The 20,994-nt window shown below is 58.5% G+C and overlaps 7 protein-coding genes across 7 annotated transcripts; 4 read left to right on the top strand and 3 right to left on the bottom strand.

Annotated features, from left to right (window-relative positions):
* Nucleotides 1-25: 25 nt before the first annotated feature.
* On the bottom strand, nucleotides 26-2,709 carry ACA1_307540 (uncharacterized protein; the record flags this gene model as incomplete). The annotated part of the gene is made up of 11 exons (XM_004342356.1): nucleotides 26-220; nucleotides 348-587; nucleotides 680-841; nucleotides 936-1,061; nucleotides 1,151-1,244; nucleotides 1,374-1,576; nucleotides 1,685-1,774; nucleotides 1,912-2,095; nucleotides 2,184-2,287; nucleotides 2,392-2,413; nucleotides 2,480-2,709. 11 exons carry the CDS (start codon nucleotides 2,707-2,709, stop codon nucleotides 26-28), a joined length of 1,650 nt encoding a protein of 549 aa, XP_004342405.1.
* A 575-nt stretch (nucleotides 2,710-3,284) lies between these two features.
* ACA1_307530 (2acylglycerol O-acyltransferase 2, putative) lies at nucleotides 3,285-5,427 on the bottom strand (the record flags this gene model as incomplete). The annotated part of the gene is made up of 10 exons (XM_004342355.1): nucleotides 3,285-3,452; nucleotides 3,581-3,758; nucleotides 3,880-3,981; nucleotides 4,100-4,190; nucleotides 4,288-4,358; nucleotides 4,447-4,499; nucleotides 4,591-4,713; nucleotides 4,797-4,863; nucleotides 4,955-5,025; nucleotides 5,176-5,427. The coding sequence occupies 10 exons, from the start codon at nucleotides 5,425-5,427 to the stop codon at nucleotides 3,285-3,287; spliced, it is 1,176 nt and encodes a 391-aa protein (XP_004342404.1).
* Nucleotides 5,428-5,562: 135 nt separating this feature from the next.
* Nucleotides 5,563-8,683, top strand: ACA1_307520 (phenylalanine-tRNA ligase, B5 domain containing protein; the record flags this gene model as incomplete). Its single annotated transcript, XM_004342354.1, has 10 exons — nucleotides 5,563-5,617; nucleotides 6,071-6,126; nucleotides 6,195-6,286; nucleotides 6,446-6,563; nucleotides 6,718-6,833; nucleotides 6,935-7,085; nucleotides 7,197-7,438; nucleotides 7,516-7,645; nucleotides 7,726-7,998; nucleotides 8,102-8,683. 10 exons carry the CDS (start codon nucleotides 5,563-5,565, stop codon nucleotides 8,681-8,683), a joined length of 1,815 nt encoding a protein of 604 aa, XP_004342403.1.
* A 368-nt stretch (nucleotides 8,684-9,051) lies between these two features.
* ACA1_307510 (uncharacterized protein) lies at nucleotides 9,052-10,876 on the top strand (the record flags this gene model as incomplete). The annotated part of the gene is made up of 10 exons (XM_004342353.1): nucleotides 9,052-9,213; nucleotides 9,311-9,424; nucleotides 9,504-9,661; nucleotides 9,767-9,887; nucleotides 9,985-10,037; nucleotides 10,129-10,207; nucleotides 10,295-10,418; nucleotides 10,496-10,572; nucleotides 10,612-10,624; nucleotides 10,698-10,876. Coding segments are annotated over 10 exons (1,080 nt in total), but the record flags the coding sequence as incomplete, so codon positions are not given.
* Nucleotides 10,877-10,941: 65 nt separating this feature from the next.
* ACA1_307500 (alanine aminotransferase, mitochondrial, putative) lies at nucleotides 10,942-13,935 on the bottom strand (the record flags this gene model as incomplete). The annotated part of the gene is made up of 13 exons (XM_004342352.1): nucleotides 10,942-11,007; nucleotides 11,107-11,192; nucleotides 11,301-11,442; nucleotides 11,517-11,660; nucleotides 11,778-11,877; nucleotides 12,017-12,135; nucleotides 12,267-12,437; nucleotides 12,550-12,657; nucleotides 12,817-12,894; nucleotides 13,014-13,270; nucleotides 13,393-13,522; nucleotides 13,635-13,675; nucleotides 13,833-13,935. 13 exons carry the CDS (start codon nucleotides 13,933-13,935, stop codon nucleotides 10,942-10,944), a joined length of 1,545 nt encoding a protein of 514 aa, XP_004342401.1.
* Nucleotides 13,936-14,260: 325 nt separating this feature from the next.
* Nucleotides 14,261-17,170, top strand: ACA1_307490 (DnaJ domain containing protein; the record flags this gene model as incomplete). The annotated part of the gene is made up of 13 exons (XM_004342351.1): nucleotides 14,261-14,380; nucleotides 14,523-14,640; nucleotides 14,778-15,052; nucleotides 15,152-15,266; nucleotides 15,358-15,482; nucleotides 15,690-15,797; nucleotides 15,922-16,022; nucleotides 16,125-16,242; nucleotides 16,347-16,405; nucleotides 16,467-16,636; nucleotides 16,747-16,850; nucleotides 16,921-17,004; nucleotides 17,066-17,170. The coding sequence occupies 13 exons, from the start codon at nucleotides 14,261-14,263 to the stop codon at nucleotides 17,168-17,170; spliced, it is 1,602 nt and encodes a 533-aa protein (XP_004342400.1).
* An 813-nt stretch (nucleotides 17,171-17,983) lies between these two features.
* Nucleotides 17,984-20,609, top strand: ACA1_307480 (PHDfinger domain containing protein; the record flags this gene model as incomplete). Its single annotated transcript, XM_004342350.1, has 11 exons — nucleotides 17,984-18,037; nucleotides 18,212-18,289; nucleotides 18,362-18,457; nucleotides 18,562-18,676; nucleotides 18,759-18,942; nucleotides 19,007-19,121; nucleotides 19,222-19,368; nucleotides 19,467-19,511; nucleotides 19,620-19,683; nucleotides 19,754-20,168; nucleotides 20,237-20,609. 11 exons carry the CDS (start codon nucleotides 17,984-17,986, stop codon nucleotides 20,607-20,609), a joined length of 1,686 nt encoding a protein of 561 aa, XP_004342399.1.
* Between the last annotated feature and the right edge of the window lie 385 nt (nucleotides 20,610-20,994).

Genomic DNA, 20,994 nt, shown 5'->3' with positions numbered 1-20,994 from the left:
GGCACATAAGTCAAAACAGGAATAATTACAGTTCGTGCTGGGCGGGGTTGTTGAGAGGCGGTGCGGCCTCGCCGTCGGACCGGCTCATGAAGCGTCGCCGGTTCTCGAGGCTCATCTTCCGCAGCTGCAGCAGACGCTCCACCTCGAAGTCGGTCGTCGTGCTCTCAAAGTCCCGCAGCCGGCTCTGGATGATGGCCTCCTCGCGCCGCTGCTCCTGCCGCTGCGCCTCGGCCAACATCTCCGGCCGATCTCGCGCATACACCAACATTTGCAACATCTAGCCACCGCCCACGCTCTATGTTAGGGTGCGTGTCGTGTGTGTCGTGTGCGGTGTGTGCGGTGAGTACCATGACGACGACCTCGGGGATCTCGCCCTCCATGATCCATTCGCCCTGGCCCGAGGTGGAGGCGAGGAAGTGGCGCGTCCACTTCCAGTTGTCGTCCGCCCGCTCCGTGCGGTACTCGCGCGCCACCGGGTGCCACTGGTAGGTCAGCACCGCCGGCACGCTCGACGACGTGCCCGGCGCGTGCCACTCCATCCACACCCCGTTCCACCGGCCCCACCCATAGCTCTCCTCCTCCTCGCCCTGTGCGTGCGTGTGTGTGTGTGTGTGTGTGTTGTTAGCGTGAGTGCGGTGGCGTGCGTGTGCGGTGGCGTGCGTGTGCGGTACCGAAGGACGGGGGTGAATGACTCGCCGTCCCAGGAGTAGGTGAGGGGTGGATCGACGCCGCGGTCAGACTTGACCAGGCCCTTGGGCCAATAGTGCCACTCCTCCTCGCGCGACATCTTCAATATGCCCCCCTTGTACCCCTCCAGGTGCACGTACCGCAGCAGCTCCCTCTGCGCAACACACACACGACACACACAACACACACACACCGCGCTTGAGCGACCGACCAGGCAGGCACGGTGAGAGGGGCGGCGGGCGGGGTACCTGCTCTTGTTCGTCGAGCGGCGAGTCGGCCGGGACGGACAAGTTGCGCTGGGCGAGGCCGCCCAGGGCCAGCATCCACAAGGCCGTCTCCACGCAGTCCTCGCCCATCAACGCCATCACGCGCTCCTGTCCAGGACGATGAACCCAACACGACTCAGCCCACGCGCGTGTGCGTGTGCGGCGATGTGTGTGCGGTGTTGCGTGTAGTGTGTTACCTGTGCGCAGGAGGTGAGGATGTAGAAGTTGGGCGGGAACGACCCGAGGTTCTTTTCGCTGCCCGTCGTCGGCGACTGCTGCGATTTTGTGTTCCTGCTCCCACAACGCCTTGTTCAGCGTGTGTCGTGTGGCTATGTGCCGTGCGTGTCGTGCCACGTAGCGTCGAGTGGTGCGTGTGTTCCCTGTGTGACTCGTGCGGTGGGAATGAAGGGGGGGATTTACCGTGCGGGGCTGCTGACGGGGGAGCCGAAGGCGTCGGAGAAGGCGCTGCCCTTCTTGCGGGTGCGGGAGGGCGTCCGGACCATTCGCATGAGCGCGTTCGACGTGCGGCGCACCGTCTGCTCGGTGCCGGCTACCACCGATCGCGTCACCCGCTTGATGTCCTCCCGATGTATCCGCGTGCGCGTCTCCACCCGCATCATGTTCTACACGCACGACACACGCACGACACACGCACGACACGACACACATATCATGAGCCACACATGACATGGCACGACACGACACGATGCACGCAGGGTGAAGGTACGTACCTCGTCGCGGAAGTAGGCGAACGTGTTGGCGGTGAGAACGAACCATCGCCGATCGGCACCGATCCTATTCAGCCACCCCTCCATGTACACCTGTGTGCACCGCCCCGCTTAGCACGGCACACACGACGGCGCACCACACATAGACCACACACACACACACACACACACACACACACACACACACACACACACACACACACACACACACACACAACCAAGGGATGTACCTCTTCGTGGCGGATGAGGGCGACATCGCCCGAAGATGAAAGCGATAGCGGAGACGGTGGAGCTTGGGGCGAGTCGTCGCGTGTGAGGCCGCGCGAGTCGGCGCCGAACGAGGCGCCGCGTAATCGCCCGGTTCGCCCCTTGTCGACAGCGAACTCACCGCTCAACCGGTCCTGCGATCGCGTCCTATCACGATCCACCAACGCGCTTCAGTTTTACTCCATCGCGTGTGGCGCGTGTGTGTGTGTGTGTGTGTGTGTGGAGGGACATGCACCGTGGCTTGGCGGCGGTGATGAGGCTGCGCTTCTGGGTGAGGGCGTCGCCGTAGTGTTGCCGGTGTTTCCGTCGCTCCTCGTCATCCGGGCTCCCCTCATCACCCTGAACGCGCGTGTCGCGCGTGCGGTGTGTGCGGTGGTGCGTGTTGTGCGTGGTGTGAGTCAAAGAGAAAAACGCAACACACGCCAGCCGGGAGGAGAACGCACCGCGGCGGCTGTGGCGGCAGCGCTGAGAGTTCGAGGCGGGGGGCAGCGGCGGCGTGGTGGCGACGACGAGGAGGGTGTGGAGGGGCACGAGGAGGAGGCGAGGAGGGAGAAGGTGGTGAGGGTGACGGTTGTGGTGGGGCTGCTGGAGGTGGGCGAAGAGGAGGGCGACCACCGCCCAACGCTGGGGCTGCTGGGCACGGCGCAGGTCTCGAACGACGTCGTCGTCTCGGAGAAGGAGATGGACGCGGGAGACGACGATAATGGGGAGGATTCGTCGTCTCCTCCGAACTGAAGGCCGTTCCCATTCGCCCCCTCCATGTCCAGTGTTGATTTTGATGTAGAACGTGTAGAAGATTTGTTGATGTTCTCGCTACGCGCGAGTAGAGAGTCAGAGAGTGGGCAGCAGTCCTGAGGGATAGAGTAGTGCGGGGGGGGGGGCTGATGACAGCTCTGCTTGTTTGAAGCAAGTTGTTTCTCCTTCAGTGTGAAGGGGGGAGGGGGGCGTGCTAGTTTGGTCGTTTGTTTGTTGGTTGTTGGGGAGTAGCGGGAAGGGGCGTGGCGATGAAGCTACGGATCACCAAATTTGGTGATTGCGCAGGGCTCGAATCGCAAGGTAACTGCGCTCAATTGAGCTCGAACTTGCGAGTTTTGACCGCTCCGAGCCAACCCCTTCTGGGCATCAGTGATGGAAAAAGAAGAAAGAAAAACGCTCTGCGTGCGGCCACGCGTGGATCGAGAGAAACACCACATCACATGGCACACGACACGACCAACGACACGACCAACGACACGACCAACGACACGACACGACACAAGCGAGGAAGAGAGGTGCCTGTTTGGAGTTCAGGAGGTGGTTTGGTTCGACAGAGGCGCGGGGGAGGGGAAGATGGAGATCAGTAGATGTGGAGGGGGGCGTCGTGGGCGGGCTTGTGGGCGTCGTAGAGGGCGACGAGCTGGGCCTCGTAGTGGGCGTGGAGCTGGGCAACCTCCTCGTCGGTGGGCGCCGCCTTCTGGGTCACCTCGATGGGCGCCCCGACCACCACATGCACCGGATGGCTCACCTGCGCACACGCACGAGACACACCGCACATGCGCACCGCACACGACACACGACACACGCCCACCACACACACCGCACACACAGCACGGTTGAGGAAAGGGGAGAGAGTGGAGGGAGGGAGTGGCGTACGGGCGCGGGGCTGCCCAGCATGCCGGTGAAGATGGTGAAGGGGAAGCCGAGCAGCCGCGACCATCGCAGCCGATGCTCGCGCCAGAAGGAGACCTGGTAGAAGAGGGACGTCTCGCCGAAGCCGTACATGGGCACCAACGGCGTCCCGTTCTGGATGGCCAGCCGCACGAACCCCCGCCTTTTTGTTTCCCCAACAATTAAATATTTAGTATAATAATACTAATAATAATAATACATTACTTAATATTTTCCTCCTTGTGTTTATATTATTATTAGTTTTATTATTAGTTTTGAGGTACCTGGCCTTGAGGAGGATGGCGGGTTCGGTGGGCGAGGAGAGGATGGCCTCGGCGAGTCCGCCCGGGATGACGACAATGCTGTGCCCCGCCTTGATGCTTTCACTGCGCGAACACAGGTGTGGAATGCAATGAATCAGCAGCGTGTTGCGCACACGTGTGTGTGGCGCGTGCGGCGAGTGTGTGTTGTGAGCAAAACGGCAACAATGGAAATGATACGAACCCGGCTGACTCGGCCGTGGCCGAGATGCCGCCGATCCAGTGAATAAAGTGTCCGGCGCCGGGCAGCATCAGCAGCGGAGTGGCCACCAGAACTGTACGCGCCCACCACGGCCGTCAAAGAACGAAAAAAGAGATGAAGCAAAGAGAAAGAGGAAAAAAACGACAAAGAGGGAGAGGGGGGGGGGGTACTTCGCCAGGAGATGGAGGGGAAGAGGGTCCGGAACTGCTCTGACACGAGGGCCGTCCACAGGCCCCACGTCCTGCCCTCCCCCAAATATTCGCCCTTTAGTCGTGTGTCATGTGTGTGTTGTGCGTGTGTCGTGTGTTGTCTGACGAGAGGGCACGCACCAGAGACCGTGCGGGTGGTAGGCGAAGATGTACCGCCGCGATGGATCCAATTCCTGCGCGTGGATGCAGAGGTCTCGATTAATAATGCATGGGGGCTCTTGCACACGACACGACCGCACGACACGCACGCACGCACGCACGCACGCACAACGACAGGGAAGGGGTAGGTGCCTGGGTCCGGGTGACGGTGATGGGGAAGTAGTCACGTTCCATCCAATTCCAAACGGGCAGCCGCTGGAAGGCTGACCAGGTCCGGGTGTGGCGCCCCTGCAATGGTGGTTGGTGGTTAATGGCGTGAGCCACGAAGCCGTCGTGAATGGACGAAGGGGCCGCAGCACGCGCGCGCGTACCAGGGAGGGGTCGAAGAAGGGAGAGAGCGCGGTCGCCAGCCACAGGAAGTAGACCACCGACGACGGGCTGGACAAATACGTTTATTTATAATTTTATTGAAATAAATAATTAAATAAAAAAAGACGAACAACGAAAGTAAAGCGGTGATGGTGGTTACCTCCACAAGGGAAAGAGGGCACCCGTGGCCCCGTGGTAGGCCGTGAGGACGCCCAGCACCGCCCACACCAACTGCACGGACCCAACACGTTTAACTCCTATTTCAATAATAAAATAATAATACAGTGCAATAATAATTTATAATAATAATAATAATAAAACAAATAAATATCGGGTGTGTATTAGGACCTTCTTGGCGGGGTCGTGGGGGTCGCGCCGGACGGCGGAGGCGATGAAGGAGAGGAGCACGAGCAGCATGAGGCCCGTGTCGAGGAGTTTGTCGTGGGTGACGGGGAAGAGGAAGAGGAAGATGGCCGTGCACCAGACGCCCCACACGGCCGGCAGCACTGAGATCACCTCCAGCAGCGCCAGACTCGCCCACCACCGCCAGCCCCCTCTACCCGGCCCGGGAGGGTGTTGCGTCACAGCTCCCTCCCCCTCCTGCTTCTTCATCTTTTCCTCTTCAGTCTCCATCTTCTTCTTCTTCTTGTTCCTTTCTTCTTCGGTGTCTCGCGAGCAAGTAGGAGCAGTGTGGAGCGACGTGGCCGCGAGTGAGGAACACTGACAAGCAATAAAAGTTTGGTTTGGCAAAAGAGAGAAAGCGTCGACATGAAGGCGACGCGCGAGTGGCTGGCCCTTTGTCCAAAGATAAGGTTGGGGGTTGGTGCGTTCCCACCCGCAGTGTGCCCGCTTCAACTCACAGGAGAGAAAGTGGGGTTGTCTTCCAACAATCGAGGAGTGATCGATAGAGTTCACTCTGCTGATTTGGCGAAGGACTGGAGGTGGGCATGGTGAGGTTAGTGCAGTTCTCAAAAGCTGCTTGAGAAAGAATGCAACTTGCTGTGTTAACACAAGCCAGTGCACAGCAGTGAAGAGGCTTCTGGGTTATTTCCCAAGACGACAAGGGGAAAAGTTATTTTTCTGTTTTTCTTGTCTTCTTTGCTTGCGCAAGGCGAATCCTTCCAGACTCCATCACAATGCCGACTGTGTCGCTTAACAGGGACGAGCTCTTCGAGCAGCTGGGCCAGACTTACAGCACGTCCTCCGGCCCATCATGGACTTTTTACTTTAATTTTTGGCACCCCCTTATTATGGCTTCATTTTCCTCCATTTACAGCGGAGGAGGAGTTCGATGACCTTTGCTTCCGTTTCGGCGTTGAGCTCGATGAAGTGGTAAGTGAGATACTTGCCCCCCCCCCAATGCGGCAGTCAGATCCTCAATCTCAGTCACGTTGCTTTAGACGTCGGAGAAGGAGCTCATCGAAAAGGAGCTCGGCAAGACCGTAGACGCCTCTGAGGACGTCATCTACAAGATTGACGTTCCTGCCAACCGGTATGCTTTCAATCTGCGCAGTGGCGACTGCGATTTATTTTACAACAATTTAATTTGCCTGTAGCGGCTCATAGCGGCAAATATTATCAAATGTTATTAATCATGAATGTAATGGCTCTCCTTCTCTCTTGCCCTTCACTTTTTTTGTTGAACGTACAGCTACGACCTGCTGTGCATGGAGGGCATCTCGCGTGCTCTGCGCATCTTCAACGGAAAGGAGGAGGCTCCCGACTTCATCGTCACACCCGCCAAGGAGCAGATCACCGTCGAGCCTACCGTGCGTTCTCCCGTGCATCGGTGTGCGGTGTGCGGTGTGCGGTGTGCGGTGTGCGGTGTGCGGTGTGCGGTGTGCGGTGTGCGGTGTGCGGTGTGCGGTGTGCGGTGTGCGGTGTGCGGTGTGCGGTGTGCTGATGTGGGCGAGGTGTCTGCAGGTGGCCCAGGTGCGACCGTTCGTGGTGGGCGCTGTCCTGCGCGGCATGACCTTCACCGACACCTCGTACAAGAGCTTCATCGACCTCCAGGAGAAGCTTCACCAGAACATCTGCAGGTTAACACCTACACCACACGCGGCACACGACCAACGACCACGACAATAGGCCAATATAGTGGGCTGATATATATTTTCGTACGTATTTTGCTGCAATGCAGGAAGCGTTCGCTGGTGTCGATCGGCACGCACGATCTCGACACGGTGAAGGGTCCGTTCAAGTACGAGGCCCGCAAGCCGCAGGACATCTCCTTCGTGCCTCTCAACATGACCGAGTCCTTCGACGGCGAGCAGCTCATGCAGAAGCTCGCCGTACGCCCCCCCCAATCCCGTCTGTGCACCGCGCGTGTCGTGTGTCGTGTGTCATGTGTGCTGATCGATCGTCGCGGTGTGTGTCGTGGTCGGTGGTGGGTCAAATGGCAGGTGGACAGCCACCTGAGGTTCTACGTGCCGATCATCAAGGACTCGCCGGTGTACCCCGTGGTGGTGGACGCCGACGGCGTGGTCCTCTCGCTGCCGCCCATCATCAACGGCGACCACTCCAAGATCAAGCTCACCACCACCAACGTGCTCATCGAGGTCACCGCCACCGATCTCACCAAGGCCAAGATCGTCCTCAACACCGTCGTCGCCATGTTCTCCCAGTACTGCAGCTCCAAGTTCACGTACGTGTCCTCCCTCGCAGCACAACCGCACACGCACACGCACACATGAGCTGACGTGTTGTGTGCGCGCGCACCAGGGTGGAGGCCGTGAAGGTGGTGGACGCCGCCGGGCAGGCCGTGGACTACCCGGACATGTCGCAGAGAGAGGAGACCGCCGCCGTGGAGTACATCAACAAGTCCATCGGCATCAACCTGCCCCCCGCTCAGGTACCACGACCGCACACGCACACGAGACACACGCACCAACTGATTGAATGATGGGTGTTTGTGTGCGTGTGCGGTGGCAGATGGCTGATCTTCTGAAGCGCATGGGCCTGAGCGCGCGTCTGATCAACGGCGACAAGGACGTGGTGGTGAAGGTGCCGCCCACGCGAAGCGACATCCTGCACGCGTGTGACATCATGGAGGACGTGGCCATCGCCTACGGCTACAACAACCTCACCCTCACCGTGCCCCGCACGCCCACCGTCGCGCGCCAGCAGCCCCTCAACAAGTTCACCGACCTCCTCCGCAGCGAGGTCGCCTTCGCCGGCTACTCCGAGGCCTTCACCTTCTCTCTCGTACTCCCCCTCCCTCCCCTCGACCGTGTCGTGTATTGTTGTCATTTGTGATTCTCTCTCGCTTACCGCACGACACACGCACGCGCACGCACGCCACACGCAGTGCTCGGCCAAGGAGAACTTTGTGATGCTGAACCGCAAGGACGACGGCAGCGCGGTGTGCATCTCCAACCCGGCCACGCAGGAGTTCGAGGTGGGCCGCACGAGCCTGCTCATCGGCCTGCTCAAGTCAGTCAGCGCCAACAAGAACCAGCCCCTGCCGATCAAGATCTTTGAGATCTCCGACGTGCTGGTGAGGGACGACACCGTCGACGTCGGCGCGCGCAACAAGCGCAACCTGGCCGCCGCGTTCTACAACACGTCGTCGAGCTTCGAGGTGATCCACGGTCTGCTCGATCGCGTGATGCTCGTGCTGGGCGTGCCGTTCGACAAGACGGAGGGCTACCACATCGTTCCGTCGGAGGACTCGGCCTTCTTCCCCGGCCGCCGGGCCGACATCGTGTGGCGCGGACAGAAGGTGGGCGTGTTCGGCGTCGTCCACCCGCTCGTGCTCAAGCAGTTCGACCTGGCCTACCCGTGCTCCGCGCTCGAGCTCTTCATCGAGCCCTTCCTCCAGGCCAAGCTCCACGCCACGGCCCCCGCCACCGAGGCCCAGGAGGGCGCCAGCGAGGTTGTTCACGGCTAAGCTGTTTCTCCTGCCGAGAATCGTAAATGAGATAGCCACCGAGAAAGAAACATGTTAAAAATTCATGAATTTCAACCTGGTCCAGCCAGTCGGCGAATTTCGGGAGAAGGAAACACTCATTGTCACGAAAAAATGAAAAAAAAAAATATAATGTGTGTTGGTACCGACCTGCAACGATGAGATATCTCAACAGCGGCCACTTGTTGTTGTTCCCGCTGTGTGTCGTCCTGCTTTGCTTGGCTGGCGGCTTTGCCGGCGGTACATTGCCTCTGCACTGGCTTTGTCTCCGTCACACTTCGCTTTCGCTTCTTATCTGCATGGGGAGGGGGGACTGCTCACGGCGATGCGTGCGTCGTGTTGCCGCAGCGGCGGGGACGGGGATCGAGGTCGTTGCCACGCTCGATCTCGACGACCAGGGGAGCAGGTGGCTCTCGACCTCGGTCTACGGCGGGGTGTACTCGTTCCTCAGCGAAAAGGTGTTCTGGTGGGGCTCCCTCAACGGCGCCGGCATCAGCCTCTACCCCGCCCGGGTGCGTCATGCCTTTATCTCCGTAAAATATATAGCTCATACATATTATATCATCTTTTCTAAACAGATAATCTATATAATTATTTTGGTCAGTACAGATCCCAACTGAGTTTCAGCCACACCTGGCCCTGAGTAATGATCTGGGATACGATACCCAAACGGGTCACTTCTTTGTCGATCTCTACGCGTACTCCAACGTCACCAGCACAGTTGTACGTCGGTTCCTTATTCTGCGCGTAAAATATCACTGTTTTGAAGTGTTGATTCATCCCATCTTGATTCCATCGCCAGAGCTTCGTGGAATTCGATCTGAACGCGCAGGAGTGGATAGTCAACAGCCAGGTAGTGGTGCCCGTCAGGGACTACCAGTACCTCATCGCCGACAGCCCCGATCTGCAGACTCGCAGCAGCCTGTTCCTCATCTCGCTCGACTACATCGTCTACATCGAGTACCTACGCCACGGCACACGACACACACGGCACACGACACACGACACAAATCCTGGTCTGCGGTAATGTATGGCACTATAGCTCATGAGATCGCTGTGCCGCAGTCTGGATACGTTCACGATCGTCGCCCAGATGGACCTGAGCCAGCAGTTCGTAACCCAGTACCCCGTCAACCTCGTCGCCGGCGCCACCTACTACCAGGGCAACCTGTTCATCGCCAGGCACGTACATCATCAACATCAACACCAACACCATTCCACGCGCCACCGCTGTGACACTCATTGAGTGCACCAACAACAGAACGGCGTCGCTGGGCGGTCAGACTCTGGCGCAGATTGTAGATGTTCGCGTGTTCAGCGCCAATTTCCACGCACTGTACGGGACTGTCATCCAACAACACCCGCTGATTGGTCTGATTATTACGTATGCCTGCTCACATCCGATATATATGTTCTGTGTATCGCAGGCAGTTCGACCATGTGGTGTATCTGGACGCTGATTGCGACAACATGTTTGGCTGGGGCAACTACCTCTTCTGGCCGCAGGTTTGGGCCACACTCCTCGCTCCACCGATTTGGTGGCCCAATCGTGCAGACTCTCCCCGGCTCACAGTTTCATTTTCTTCTACGCAGTTGCACGGCAACAACGGAACGCTCTACGGGTGGGGCCTGGAACGGAGGAATCTGCTCTTCACCTCCATTGGCCTCGGGCCTGGCGCCATTTGGGGCAAAGGCGTCGGCGCCAACCAAAGGACCAGTACGGGCTCTTACAAGAGATCATCGTTACACTCTTCCGCGTGACAGCTCACAGTTTGTGGTCATCTACAACAACAGAGCAGGCACTGTTGGTGAGCGGCAAACCGGCGGGTGGCGGATACACGGCCTGGGTGGCCATCCACGACGACCAGAGGGTACGATTTGTAGACTCACGCCCGATGCCCGGTGGCCAGCTACCTTCCATGGGTGCGACGCTACGATTGTTTCGTTGCTTGCCGCCCACCAAGATGTGTGCTCATCTCCTTCTTCTGGCCTGCAGGCATCCAAACGGTGTCAAGCGATGTGGAAGATCCCTGCTTGTCGGTGCTGCTGGCTGGCCACAACGCCACCGGGTTCGGCCAGGTCACCTGGCTCCGCTACGCCCCGACTTTCCAGTCTCCTGGAAATCCCAATTGCGGTGGGTCTTCTTCTTCGTCTCCTGTTGTTGTTGCCGCGTAACCCAAATAAAAACCTCTCCCCTCGTTTATTCCAATATAAATGCTTGTGGGGGGGGGGATGACGTTTTAGTCGCGGTACTTCTGCATGAAGTCGTGGTGGAACTTGGCAATGGACTTGGCCACGGCGTCGATCTGCCGCCCAGCGAAGAAGAAGAAGAAAGAAGAAGGTGGTGAGTGTAGTGTCGCCCCATCACAAGAATAGAGAGTTGAGGTTTGGGCGGTTGGCGTCACCTTGTCCTCGGGCGGGAGGAAGGTAGTGCGGAAGTGGTACGTGCCGTCCTTCTGCCCAAAGCCGGAGCCCGGCACCACGCAGATGCCTGCGAAGCGACGAGACACATGAGTACGCGATCAGTGTGCGTGCCGTTGGTCGGGTCGCGTACGAGTGCGATGTAAAGAGAGGGGGGGAGGGGAATAGCGCTGCATACCGGTCTGGTCGAGGAGGGCGAGGCAGTAGAAGGAGTCGGGGGTCTTCTTCTGCTTGACGGCCTCGTGCACGGCCTTGGCGGGCAGGCGCACGCGCGGGAAGAGGTACATCGCCCCCTCGGCTTCGTTGCACGTCACGCCCTCCTGCACACGCAGCAGGGTCCAGTCAGCGTGTGCGTGTGCGGTGTCGCGACAAGGGGGCGAGTGTGAGTGCGTACGAGCTTGTTGAAGGCCTCGGTGAGACGGAGGGCGCGCCTCTTGAGAGACTCAAAGATGCCGGTCGTCTCCTGGTGGTAGAGGTCGTACGAGGGCTCGCCCGCCACCGGGGGCCGCACCATCAGGTCCACCACCACCTGACCCGGCTGCTCCCACACACAACAACAACAACGCACGTCGTGATCAGCCAACCAACAGCTGAATGTTGGTTCATATAATATAAATGTATGGAATGTCATTGGGGAATTTGGGGGGGGGCGAACCAGGTTGGGGCAGAGGGAGATGGAAGCGAGCTTGTAGAACTGCTGCTTGACCTCCTCGTCGATGCCCACCAGCTCCATGAAGCCTCCGCGGTGGCCGCACCTGACGCACACAACACGACACACACACGCGACACACGCGACACACGACAGAGGTTGCGTAGCAACGAGCACATGTAAGACGTGTGTAAGACATGTGTTCGGGTCGAGAGTAGAGGTGGAGAGGGGAGGGAAGAGCGTACTCTCCAATGACGCCCTTGGAGACCGAGTGGAAGGAGATGAGCTCCACGTCCTTGTACTTGGGACCCATGTCGCGCAGCACCTTCTTGAACGACAGCCACGGCTTCGTGTACGCGTTCGTCTACTCGCCCCCATTACACCCCATCCACGCCAGCATGCAACAAAACGCAAACGCAAACGCAAACGCAAAACAGATAATTAAAATTGTAAAAAAGCATTAAAAAGAGTGTGGAGGGTGCGTGCCTGGTAGACCTCGTCGGCGAGGAGGACGATACCGCGCCTGCGGCAGAAGTCGATGACCTCCTGCATGTTGGATTCGGCGAGGCACTGGCCGGTGGGGTTGCCCGGGTTGATGATCACCAGGGCGCGCGGGTTGACGTTCTTCTTGTGCGCGTCCTCCACCAGGCTCTCCAGCTCCGAAACCTGCACGTCGCCACAGCGCAGCGCGGGCTGGTGAGCAACGTGGCACGACACGCACAATGCATACGTCACAGCATACATAGCACACACGACACGACACACACACGACACACACCTGGAGGCCCCAGGAGTTCTCCTCGTCGAGGTAGTAGTTGAGCTGGGTGCCGCCCAGCAGCGGAATGGTGGCCGAGTAGAGCGGGTACTGCGGGATGGGGATCATGACCTGAATGACAACACACACACACACACACACACACACACACACACACACACACACACACACACACACACACACACACACAACACAACCCAACAAGCCATCGCGTCAGCACCTTTCAAACAACCCAGGGGATAACATCTTCTATAACAATAGAATGCGTACTCCATCACGTCGGCTGTGGATGAGGATGTTGAGGGCCTTGCTCACGGAACCCGACGCGCCGTCCGACAGGTAGATGTCCTATTAGGACGCGACAACATGATTGGATCATACAATGCACGGCAACGGTGTTAAACTTGTTGCACTGCTACAACAAGAATAACAACAATTCGATAGTAGCACGCACACCAATGGCGCACCTCGGGCTCGGCGGCATAGCCGTCGCGCTTCTGGAGGAAGCCGGCGACGTGCTCGCGCACGATGCGCTCGCCCTTGCTGTGGGAGTAGGCCCCGGTACCGCCGGAGAAGTTGGCGAGCAGGTGCCGGGCGCGCTGCAGCACGTCCTGCGGGTAGATCTGCGCCGCCGCCGGGTGGTCGAGCAGCGCCGGGTACTCCATGCACGACAGCACCTGCCGGAAGAACGTGATCGGCTTCTGCTGCAGCTGCTGCGGGTTGCCTGTCGACACATACATAATGTAGTCGGAAACAATCATAGTCGTCGTCGTCGTCATCACAGTCGTTAGCATTGCCATCGTCGTGAGAGATACCGAGGAGAGCTGGACGAAGAAGAAGAAGTACCGATGTTGCAGTAGATGATCTCCTTGAAGGGGAGGGTGTCACGCTGGGCGGGGTCGGCCAGGACGCGCTGGTACTGGTCGGCCTTCATCACCAGCTCGCCGCGCACGGCGTACGCCGCCCCGACCACCGCCTGCGTAGCGACAGAGAGACCACAGACGTCAGCTTTCTTTTACTCAAAACGTCGGACGTACCACACAAATCAACACCACGCTCGAAAAAAAGAATTGTTTGTTTTTTCTTACCTGGTTCATGGACGCCGTGGTCAGCCTGCCGCGAATCGGTCCTGTGCGAGGGACCATAAATTTTTAATTAGGCCGATTTTGCCGGAAGAAGAGATTTGTTTGAGAGTGACGAAGTGGACTCGTTGTGTAGCGCAGTGATGAGAGATCCCACCCATGGAGGTAAAGGAAAGAAGATGGAAAGAGAGAGGAGTGGAGTACCGGAGGGGGCGGCTGAGGCCGAAGGGGCGGTGGAGAGGGGGCGTCGCGACGTGCCGAGAAGGAGCGAAGCTGACGGCGAAGCCGCGCGGCCCGGCAGGGACATGCGCAAGGCCGCGGTGCGCGGAAGCTGTGGGGTGGTGGCCGCTCTTCTCATCTTTTAACTATGTTTCGTCAGTTGAGGGCGGGAAAATGATACAGACGGATCTGCCTAACATTCTTTAGATGAATTCTTCGCGTTACTCACATTCTTCGGTGGCCAAGAAATGTGAAAGGAAGAAAAAGAAAATGATGAGAACGTGGACCAATCAGTAGAGCCCGCGTGGCAAGCAAGCGAGCAGCGCTCCCAAGTCGAGGGGATAACGCACGACGTAAGTGAAGATCCTGCGCATTCCAGGGGGTATAGGCGGTCTCGTGCGTGACTTCTTAAAATGGAACGAAGAACGACACTGAAGGTACTGGCTACCTTTGGCGTGCTGGTGGTTCCGCTGGTGCTCCTGCTGGCCTTCGCTCCTCCCGCCCAGGCCGGACGCGATTACTACGACATCCTCGTACGAGGACCCTCTTTTCCTTCCCTCTCGCGTGCCATTTAGTTTACTTTGATTTTATTGATTTTAGTTTGATTGCGATTAATAAATGATAATTGATTACAATTATAAAAATAACAATAACGTAATGGATGGCGTAATGAAGGGCGTGCCGAAGGACGCGTCGCAGGCGCACATCAAGAAGGCCTTCAAGAAGCTCAGTGTGAAGCTTCACCCGGACAAGAACCCCGATGGCCGCGACCAGTTCGTGGAGCTCAGCAATGGTTCCCTCCCCTCCACACAAGACATAACAATGCCGCTTCCATGCTGACCCCATGCGTTTTGCATGTGTGTGTGTGTGTGTGTGTGCTGCGTGTGCCGCGTGTGCTGCGTGTGCTGCGTGTGTCGTGTGCACGACCAGCGTACCAGGTGCTGTCCGATCCGGAGGCCCGTGCCAAGTACGATCGCTTCGGCGAGGAGGGCCTCAAGAAGGGCCAAGGCGGAGGACCCGGCTTCAGGTTCAATGATCCCTTCAACGTGTTCGAACACTTTTTCCAAGGCGGCGGCGGCCAGGGCGGCGGAGCCCGATTCACCTTTTCCACCGGCGGCGGCATGCCCGGCGGGTTCGGTCAGCAGCAACACCACCATCATCAGCAGCAGCAGCGACAGCACCAACAGCAACAGCAGCAGCAACAGGTAAAATTCATCTTTGTATTTTGTCAAGTCTGTGGTTGATTGGTTGATTGTTTGTTTGTTCGTGTGCATGTGCATGTTGGGATTATCAATCAACAATAGGAGAAGTTGTACGACGACAAGGGCGAGATCACCCTCCTCACCGACAGCAACTTCGAGGCGACGGTGCTCGACGACGAGAACTCCATCTGGGTCGTCCAGTTCTACTCTCCCTCATGTACACTCCATTCTGCGCACGCACGCACGCACGCACTTCAACCGGAGAGAGAGAGAGAGACTCAGCCTGATGTTTACAATTGTTCCACCAGGCGGGCATTGCCACAAGCTGGCCCCGGCCTACAAGGACGTGTCGAAGCGTCTGCGTGGCATGGTCAAGGTGGGCGTCGTTGACGGCTCCGTCGAGCGTGGTCTTGGCGGCAGATATGGCATTCAGGTATACACTGCCTATACTATCTTCTCCGCATTGCATGCATGGCCTGCTTGTTGCGGCTTGTGTGTCATGTGCGCCGTAGTGTCATTGGTCGTGTCGTTGGTCGTGTCGTTGGTCGTGTCGTGTCGTGTCGTGTCGTGTCGTGTCGTGTCGTGTCGTGGTGTGTCGTGTATTGACATCGTATTTGGTGGTGGGTTGCGCCGCGCGCAGGGCTTCCCCACGCTCCTTCTGTTCGCACCGGGCAACAAGCGCGCCCAGACGCCGGAGGTGTACAAGGGCGCGCGCAACTCTGATGCCATCGCCCAGTGGGCGCTCAAGGTACCGAGCTCCTCTCTCTCCTCCCACCCGATAAGATTCATATAGAAATGGGAACATATTGTTGCGCGCCAGCGCGCTAATGTTTGTCGTGTTTTGTGACTCACCTCGCTGGGGGGGGGCTCAGGTGATGCCCTCGTTCGTGACGACGCTGGACAGCTACAAGACCTACGCCGACCTGTGCCTCGGCCCGGACTCGTCCACCTGCGTTCTCCTGTTCACCGACAAGTACGTCAATGTCCCACTTGACTTTTTTTTAAGAAAGTATCTCGTGTGTCGTGTGTTGTGTGGTGTTGACGAGGGACACGCATTGCGTGGAAACGTTCGCAGGAAGTCGACGCCTCCTCTCTACTCGGCTCTTTCGCGCGATTATAAGGACCACCTGACCTTCGCCATCGTGCGCACCGCCGCGGCCGATGCCCAGCCCATCATCGCCGAGTTCGCCCCCGTTATTGGTGAAAAGGTGGCCATCCCCCCCCCGGAATTCCCCACATTCCAATTACTGACCCCTCCCCATCGCTGGCATTCCAGTACCCCGCCGTGGTGGTGAAGGAGCCCGCGAGGATGACCCCCTTCAGCGGCGATTCGCTTTCGTACCTCGAACTGCGAAGGTACGGTTCCCGCCACAACGATTGAGAGGGCGCATGCTGACGTCACACGGCGAATTTTCAGGTGGCTGGCCAAGTTTGCCCGGTCGCGCCCGAGCGCGGCGTCGGGCCAGGCCTCGAGGCCGGCCGCGGACGCTGAGGTGCACGAGCTCACCGCCGCTTCGCTTAACCACATCTGCCCCGCCGAGTCCAGCACCCTCTGCGCCGTCGCGTTCGTTCCGCACGACAAGCTCGGTACGTTGTTGAGTCTCACCTCCGTAAACAAACACATTGCGCCTCACAACGTATCACTTTGATATCGCACCCTGGCTTACCCTGCGTGGCGTCCCATGACTATATTACAGCCGACGCCGAGACGCTGGCTATGCTCAAGTCCCTCAACCTCAAGTATAGCAACGATCGATTCGTGTTCACGGTTGCCGACGAACAGAAGCAGCACGAGTTCAAGGTTCGTCGATGATAGCGTTGGTGGTACCGCTCCCGCACGCGAATTAACTTTTTGTTTTCATCGAACACAGAAAGCGTTGCTGGAGGGTGCAGCGGAGGCTTCGCCGCAGTTGGTGGTGTGGAACGCCAAGAAGGGCCGCACGGTGGCTCACGAAGTACGTTGGCTCACAATCTTCACCTGCGGTCATGTGGCTAATCTGGCGCTTGTTTGTGCAGGGTGAGTTCGGAGTGGATGCGCTTTCACAGTTTGTGGACGCGCTGGTGGGTGGCGGCAAGCGATGGACGCGTCTGGCCTCCTCGCCTGCCTCGCTTCTCGCCTGAGCTTTCCCCTTTTAGCTTAGGCCATCCCTTTCCTTTCTGTCCTCCCAGGGGCAATCCTGGATTGACAAATATTTATTTATTACCAATTTTTATGAGCTGCAGCCTTCCAGGGTTGGTTTGGGCAAGGTCAAAGGTGAGGAGGAGGAGAGATGATGTAGGCACACCAATGTACCGCGCACACGCTGAAACGGTCTGGGACCAAGCAAGCCCTGAGAGGGACCATTGAGATAGGGGAGAGGATGGCGCACTTGGGAAAAATCAGTCAGTGGACACTGGGGTACCAGGGACTTTGTGGCGTGGTCTTCTCCTTGTCTGGATGGGATCCTATGAAGCACTGGTCCTCGGGGGAGGGGATGCCTGTGTGCCGCTGTTTGCACATTCGAACCAGCTCAAAGCCAAGCTCCCTTCCTGATTAGCTCTGGGCTGCGGTGCGCTGCCAAAGAAGCTCCACTCTTCTGTTGACAGCATCTTCTTCCAACCCCGTCTCCCAGTCTAGCCTGCCACCCCGCACATTGCGCCAACCACAGGGCAGGCACATTCTCTGTGCGCCGCAACCTGTTGTTGTTTTTCATCGGCGCCGTGTAGAGCCAAAAAAGACTGGTCCGGTCTCTGTGTACGCACTTGCCCCCTTTGTCCATCTTCCCTCCTTGGGCGTTAAGAAGGCCAAACCGTGCACGCAAACGATCATCTAGGAGGGTAGTCCTCTTAATTTGATGTAATTTTTCACATTTGCCCCCCCCCGATTTCGGATCTGTAATCATCGCAAGATCGTGACGTTCACGTTTCGCGTTGTAGTGCAAGAGGATCACCCACATGCTGGGCCGTACACACTCGGTTGATGGTCCCTCGGAAGACGATGGTGGAGAGGTACCGCCGCTTCCCCTTTCTGCGCTGATCCTCCCAACCATCTACGCTGATCCAGCTGACCGCGGCGGACTTCTGGCCGTTGGCTCTTCTCTCTTACTTCTCCCGTTGGAGAAGAGAGGGTAAGGGAATGACCGATTGACTCACTTGTTTCTTCTTGTGCCATCCATCCTACAGAGTCTCCTAACCCGCGTCCTCAACCACGACAATTGCGACTCTTGCGGTGAAGGCGGCGAGCTCATCTGTTGTGATCGGGTACCCTGCAGCCCTGTGAACTCGTCTGAGACTTTATTTGGCTTTCTCGAGCTCACTGAGGACTCTCTGTAGTGTCCCGCATCCTTTCACTTGGAGTGCTTGAATCCGCCACTGCCTTGCGTTCCGGATGGCGACTGGTTCTGTCGGGCCTGCCTCCTGCAAGACACGGTACACCAGCTACAGACACCATTCATTGAGTTCATTTCAAACGCCAAAAGGCTTACTATTCGCTTCATTGTCGTGCTGATCTGTGGTTGGTTGCCGGTGAGTAGCCGTTTGAACCCCAATCGATGGAAATGACGATTATGGGGCGATTGCTGCAGCACTTGGAAGGCCGCAACACCGTCGCCTTCTCGCTTCCACTGGGGGTCATCAAGGCCGTTGAACGTACGTTCTAGTCGACCCCGCCGCTACGCTTGATCGACAAAGCGCTTACGGACGACAAAAACCACCTCAGAGCGGTGCACAGCAGAGGATTACGCCGATGGGCAGGACGACGCTGACGCACCAGGGGAGAGCAACCTCTTCGATTCTGATCAGAGCGACTCCGACCGGGGCCTGCGGCAAGGCAAGCGCAAACGACGGCACGACTCCTATTGCAGCGTCTGCTCCCTCCCTTCGCCCTCTCGCGACGACTTGGCACAGTGCACCAGGTACGCAGCCCTGTTCCCTCTGCCATTTCATGGTGGTGGTGGTGCACGCTAACGAATTCCACAGATGCCCGCACTCTTATCACCTGTGGTGTCTCGATCCACCGCTGCTGGCGAAGCCCACGGTAAAGTGGCTGTGCCCTTCGCACCCCGATGAGTCGCTCGGCTCTTGTACCCCGTTGGTATGTACCCCCCTTTCTTCGTGTAGCTAGCGGTCATTATTTCTCAAAGCTTGGCCATCTGACGTTGCTCTCTCTCTCTCTCTCTCTCTCGCCTGTAAAGTATGCTACAATGTCGAAGCGCGGCCAGACCTACGTCATCCCCAAGGCGAACATACGGCTGGACTTTCCCTTTTGCACCACCCCTTGGACCCCGCCCACGCCTCCATTGCCACAGACAATGTCGGCCGAGTCGAATGGAGCCGGCGAGGTTGGCTTGCCTCCTCTTCACTTCCACAAGTCGCGCACACTTGACTTACCTATACCTCAATGCGGCGCTGTTTATTTTTTTATTTCGTGCATCATCAGGCTAAGGCAGATCAAATGCTGGTAGAGGTCAACCAGACCAGGACGGTACCCCGGCCCAGCAGACAAGACCAAAGAGAGGTGCGCTCTCAGCCTCGCCGTGTTGTGTGCGTGTGCACGACTCACACAGCACGCGCTCGTGTACGCAAACTGCAGTGGCTCAGCAGTTTGTTGGCCTTCGAGAGCGAGATCAAGAAGGAGCTCGTTGCCCTCGATAATGGTACTTGGCAATCAATCTCAAGTAAAAGACTCTCCGGGGTATTCGGTCTGATCGCGTGTGGGGTGCGCAGAGGAGGTCCCGGTCGATACAGAGGCGGCGGCGTCCACGCTCACACTCATGCTTGACACCAATCACACGGGCAAGAAGCCAGAGGACTACATGGACGTTGCAACCTCCTCTGAGCAAAGTCCTTCTAAGAACAAACGACGCAAGCCGGCCAACGGAAGCAACGACAGCCGACGGCTGGCCCCAACAACGCCCGCTTCAGCAGAACCGAAGGGCAAGAAGCCGTTGCCAGCCGCCAGCGTCAAGCTCGACGAAAGCAAGTTGGCGACGCTCCTGTCGGGGACCAAGGACCCAGCAGACATACTCCGCCAGCTGCCGCCCGACGTGCTGCAACAGCTCGCCCTCCAGCGTCTGGAGCAGATCGCCCAGGTGGAGGGCGCCGCCGCTCCCGCTCAGCCCTCTTCTCGCGCCACCGCGCAGTCTTCACCTCATCATTCCCTGTCCTCTTCCCTGCTCTCGACTCCTGACCGTGTGACCACTTCTTCAGCCTCGGTCGCCTCGCCATTCACGACGTCGACGACGACACGCCAATCCTCCACGCCAACAGCGACCACCATGGCAACAACGGCGCCACCACCACAACCACCACCATCAGCAGGAGCTCCTCTCTCGCGCACCGCTGCTTCCGCCCAGAAAGCCGACTCTCCGCCCAAACGCTCCGCGCGGTTATCCGCGAAGTCTTCTCCGGCCGTGGCTCCACCCGTCTCGGTTCCTGCTCCTACTCCTACGAGCTCCGAGACCACTCCCGCCGCGGCTCCCATCACGGGCAAGAAGCGCCCTGCCCCCAGCCCGACTCCCACTACGACGGCGACGCCGACCACACCCATTTCCAACAAAAAGGGACGAACTTCAGCTACTGAGGCGGCCCCGTTGGCCCCCGTCGTTGCGGGGAAAGCCTTGCCGGCCTCTGCGGCTGCGCCGCTTGTCTTCCATATGGAGATTGGGCCGTCGCCCGTTCAGCCACAGCGCGTGGCCACGACGCCCGCGGCCCCGGCCGCCGCCACTCCCACTCCCACTACTCCTTCACTCTCTCCGGCGGACGTGCACAGTTACTACATCGGCAAGACGCAGCCAAAGCCGGCCTCTCCCGCCGGCGTCGCTGCTCGTCCTCCTGCTCCGCCGACGCCCGCAGCTCCTCAACCGCTTGCTCAGGCCCAGGCCCAGCCCCAGACGCCCGCCGCTGCTCCCGTGGCGAAGCCTGTCGCTGCTCCTACGAAGCCTGTCGCCGCTGCCCCCGTGCCGGCG

The sequence above is a fragment of the Acanthamoeba castellanii genome, assembly GCF_000313135.1.
Source record: "Acanthamoeba castellanii str. Neff unplaced genomic scaffold scf7180000083680, whole genome shotgun sequence".
In the NCBI taxonomy this organism is placed as follows: Eukaryota; Discosea; order Longamoebia; family Acanthamoebidae; genus Acanthamoeba; species Acanthamoeba castellanii.
The sequence above is the reverse complement of the archived record's forward strand: the minus strand, read 5'-3'. Positions and strand labels throughout refer to the sequence as shown.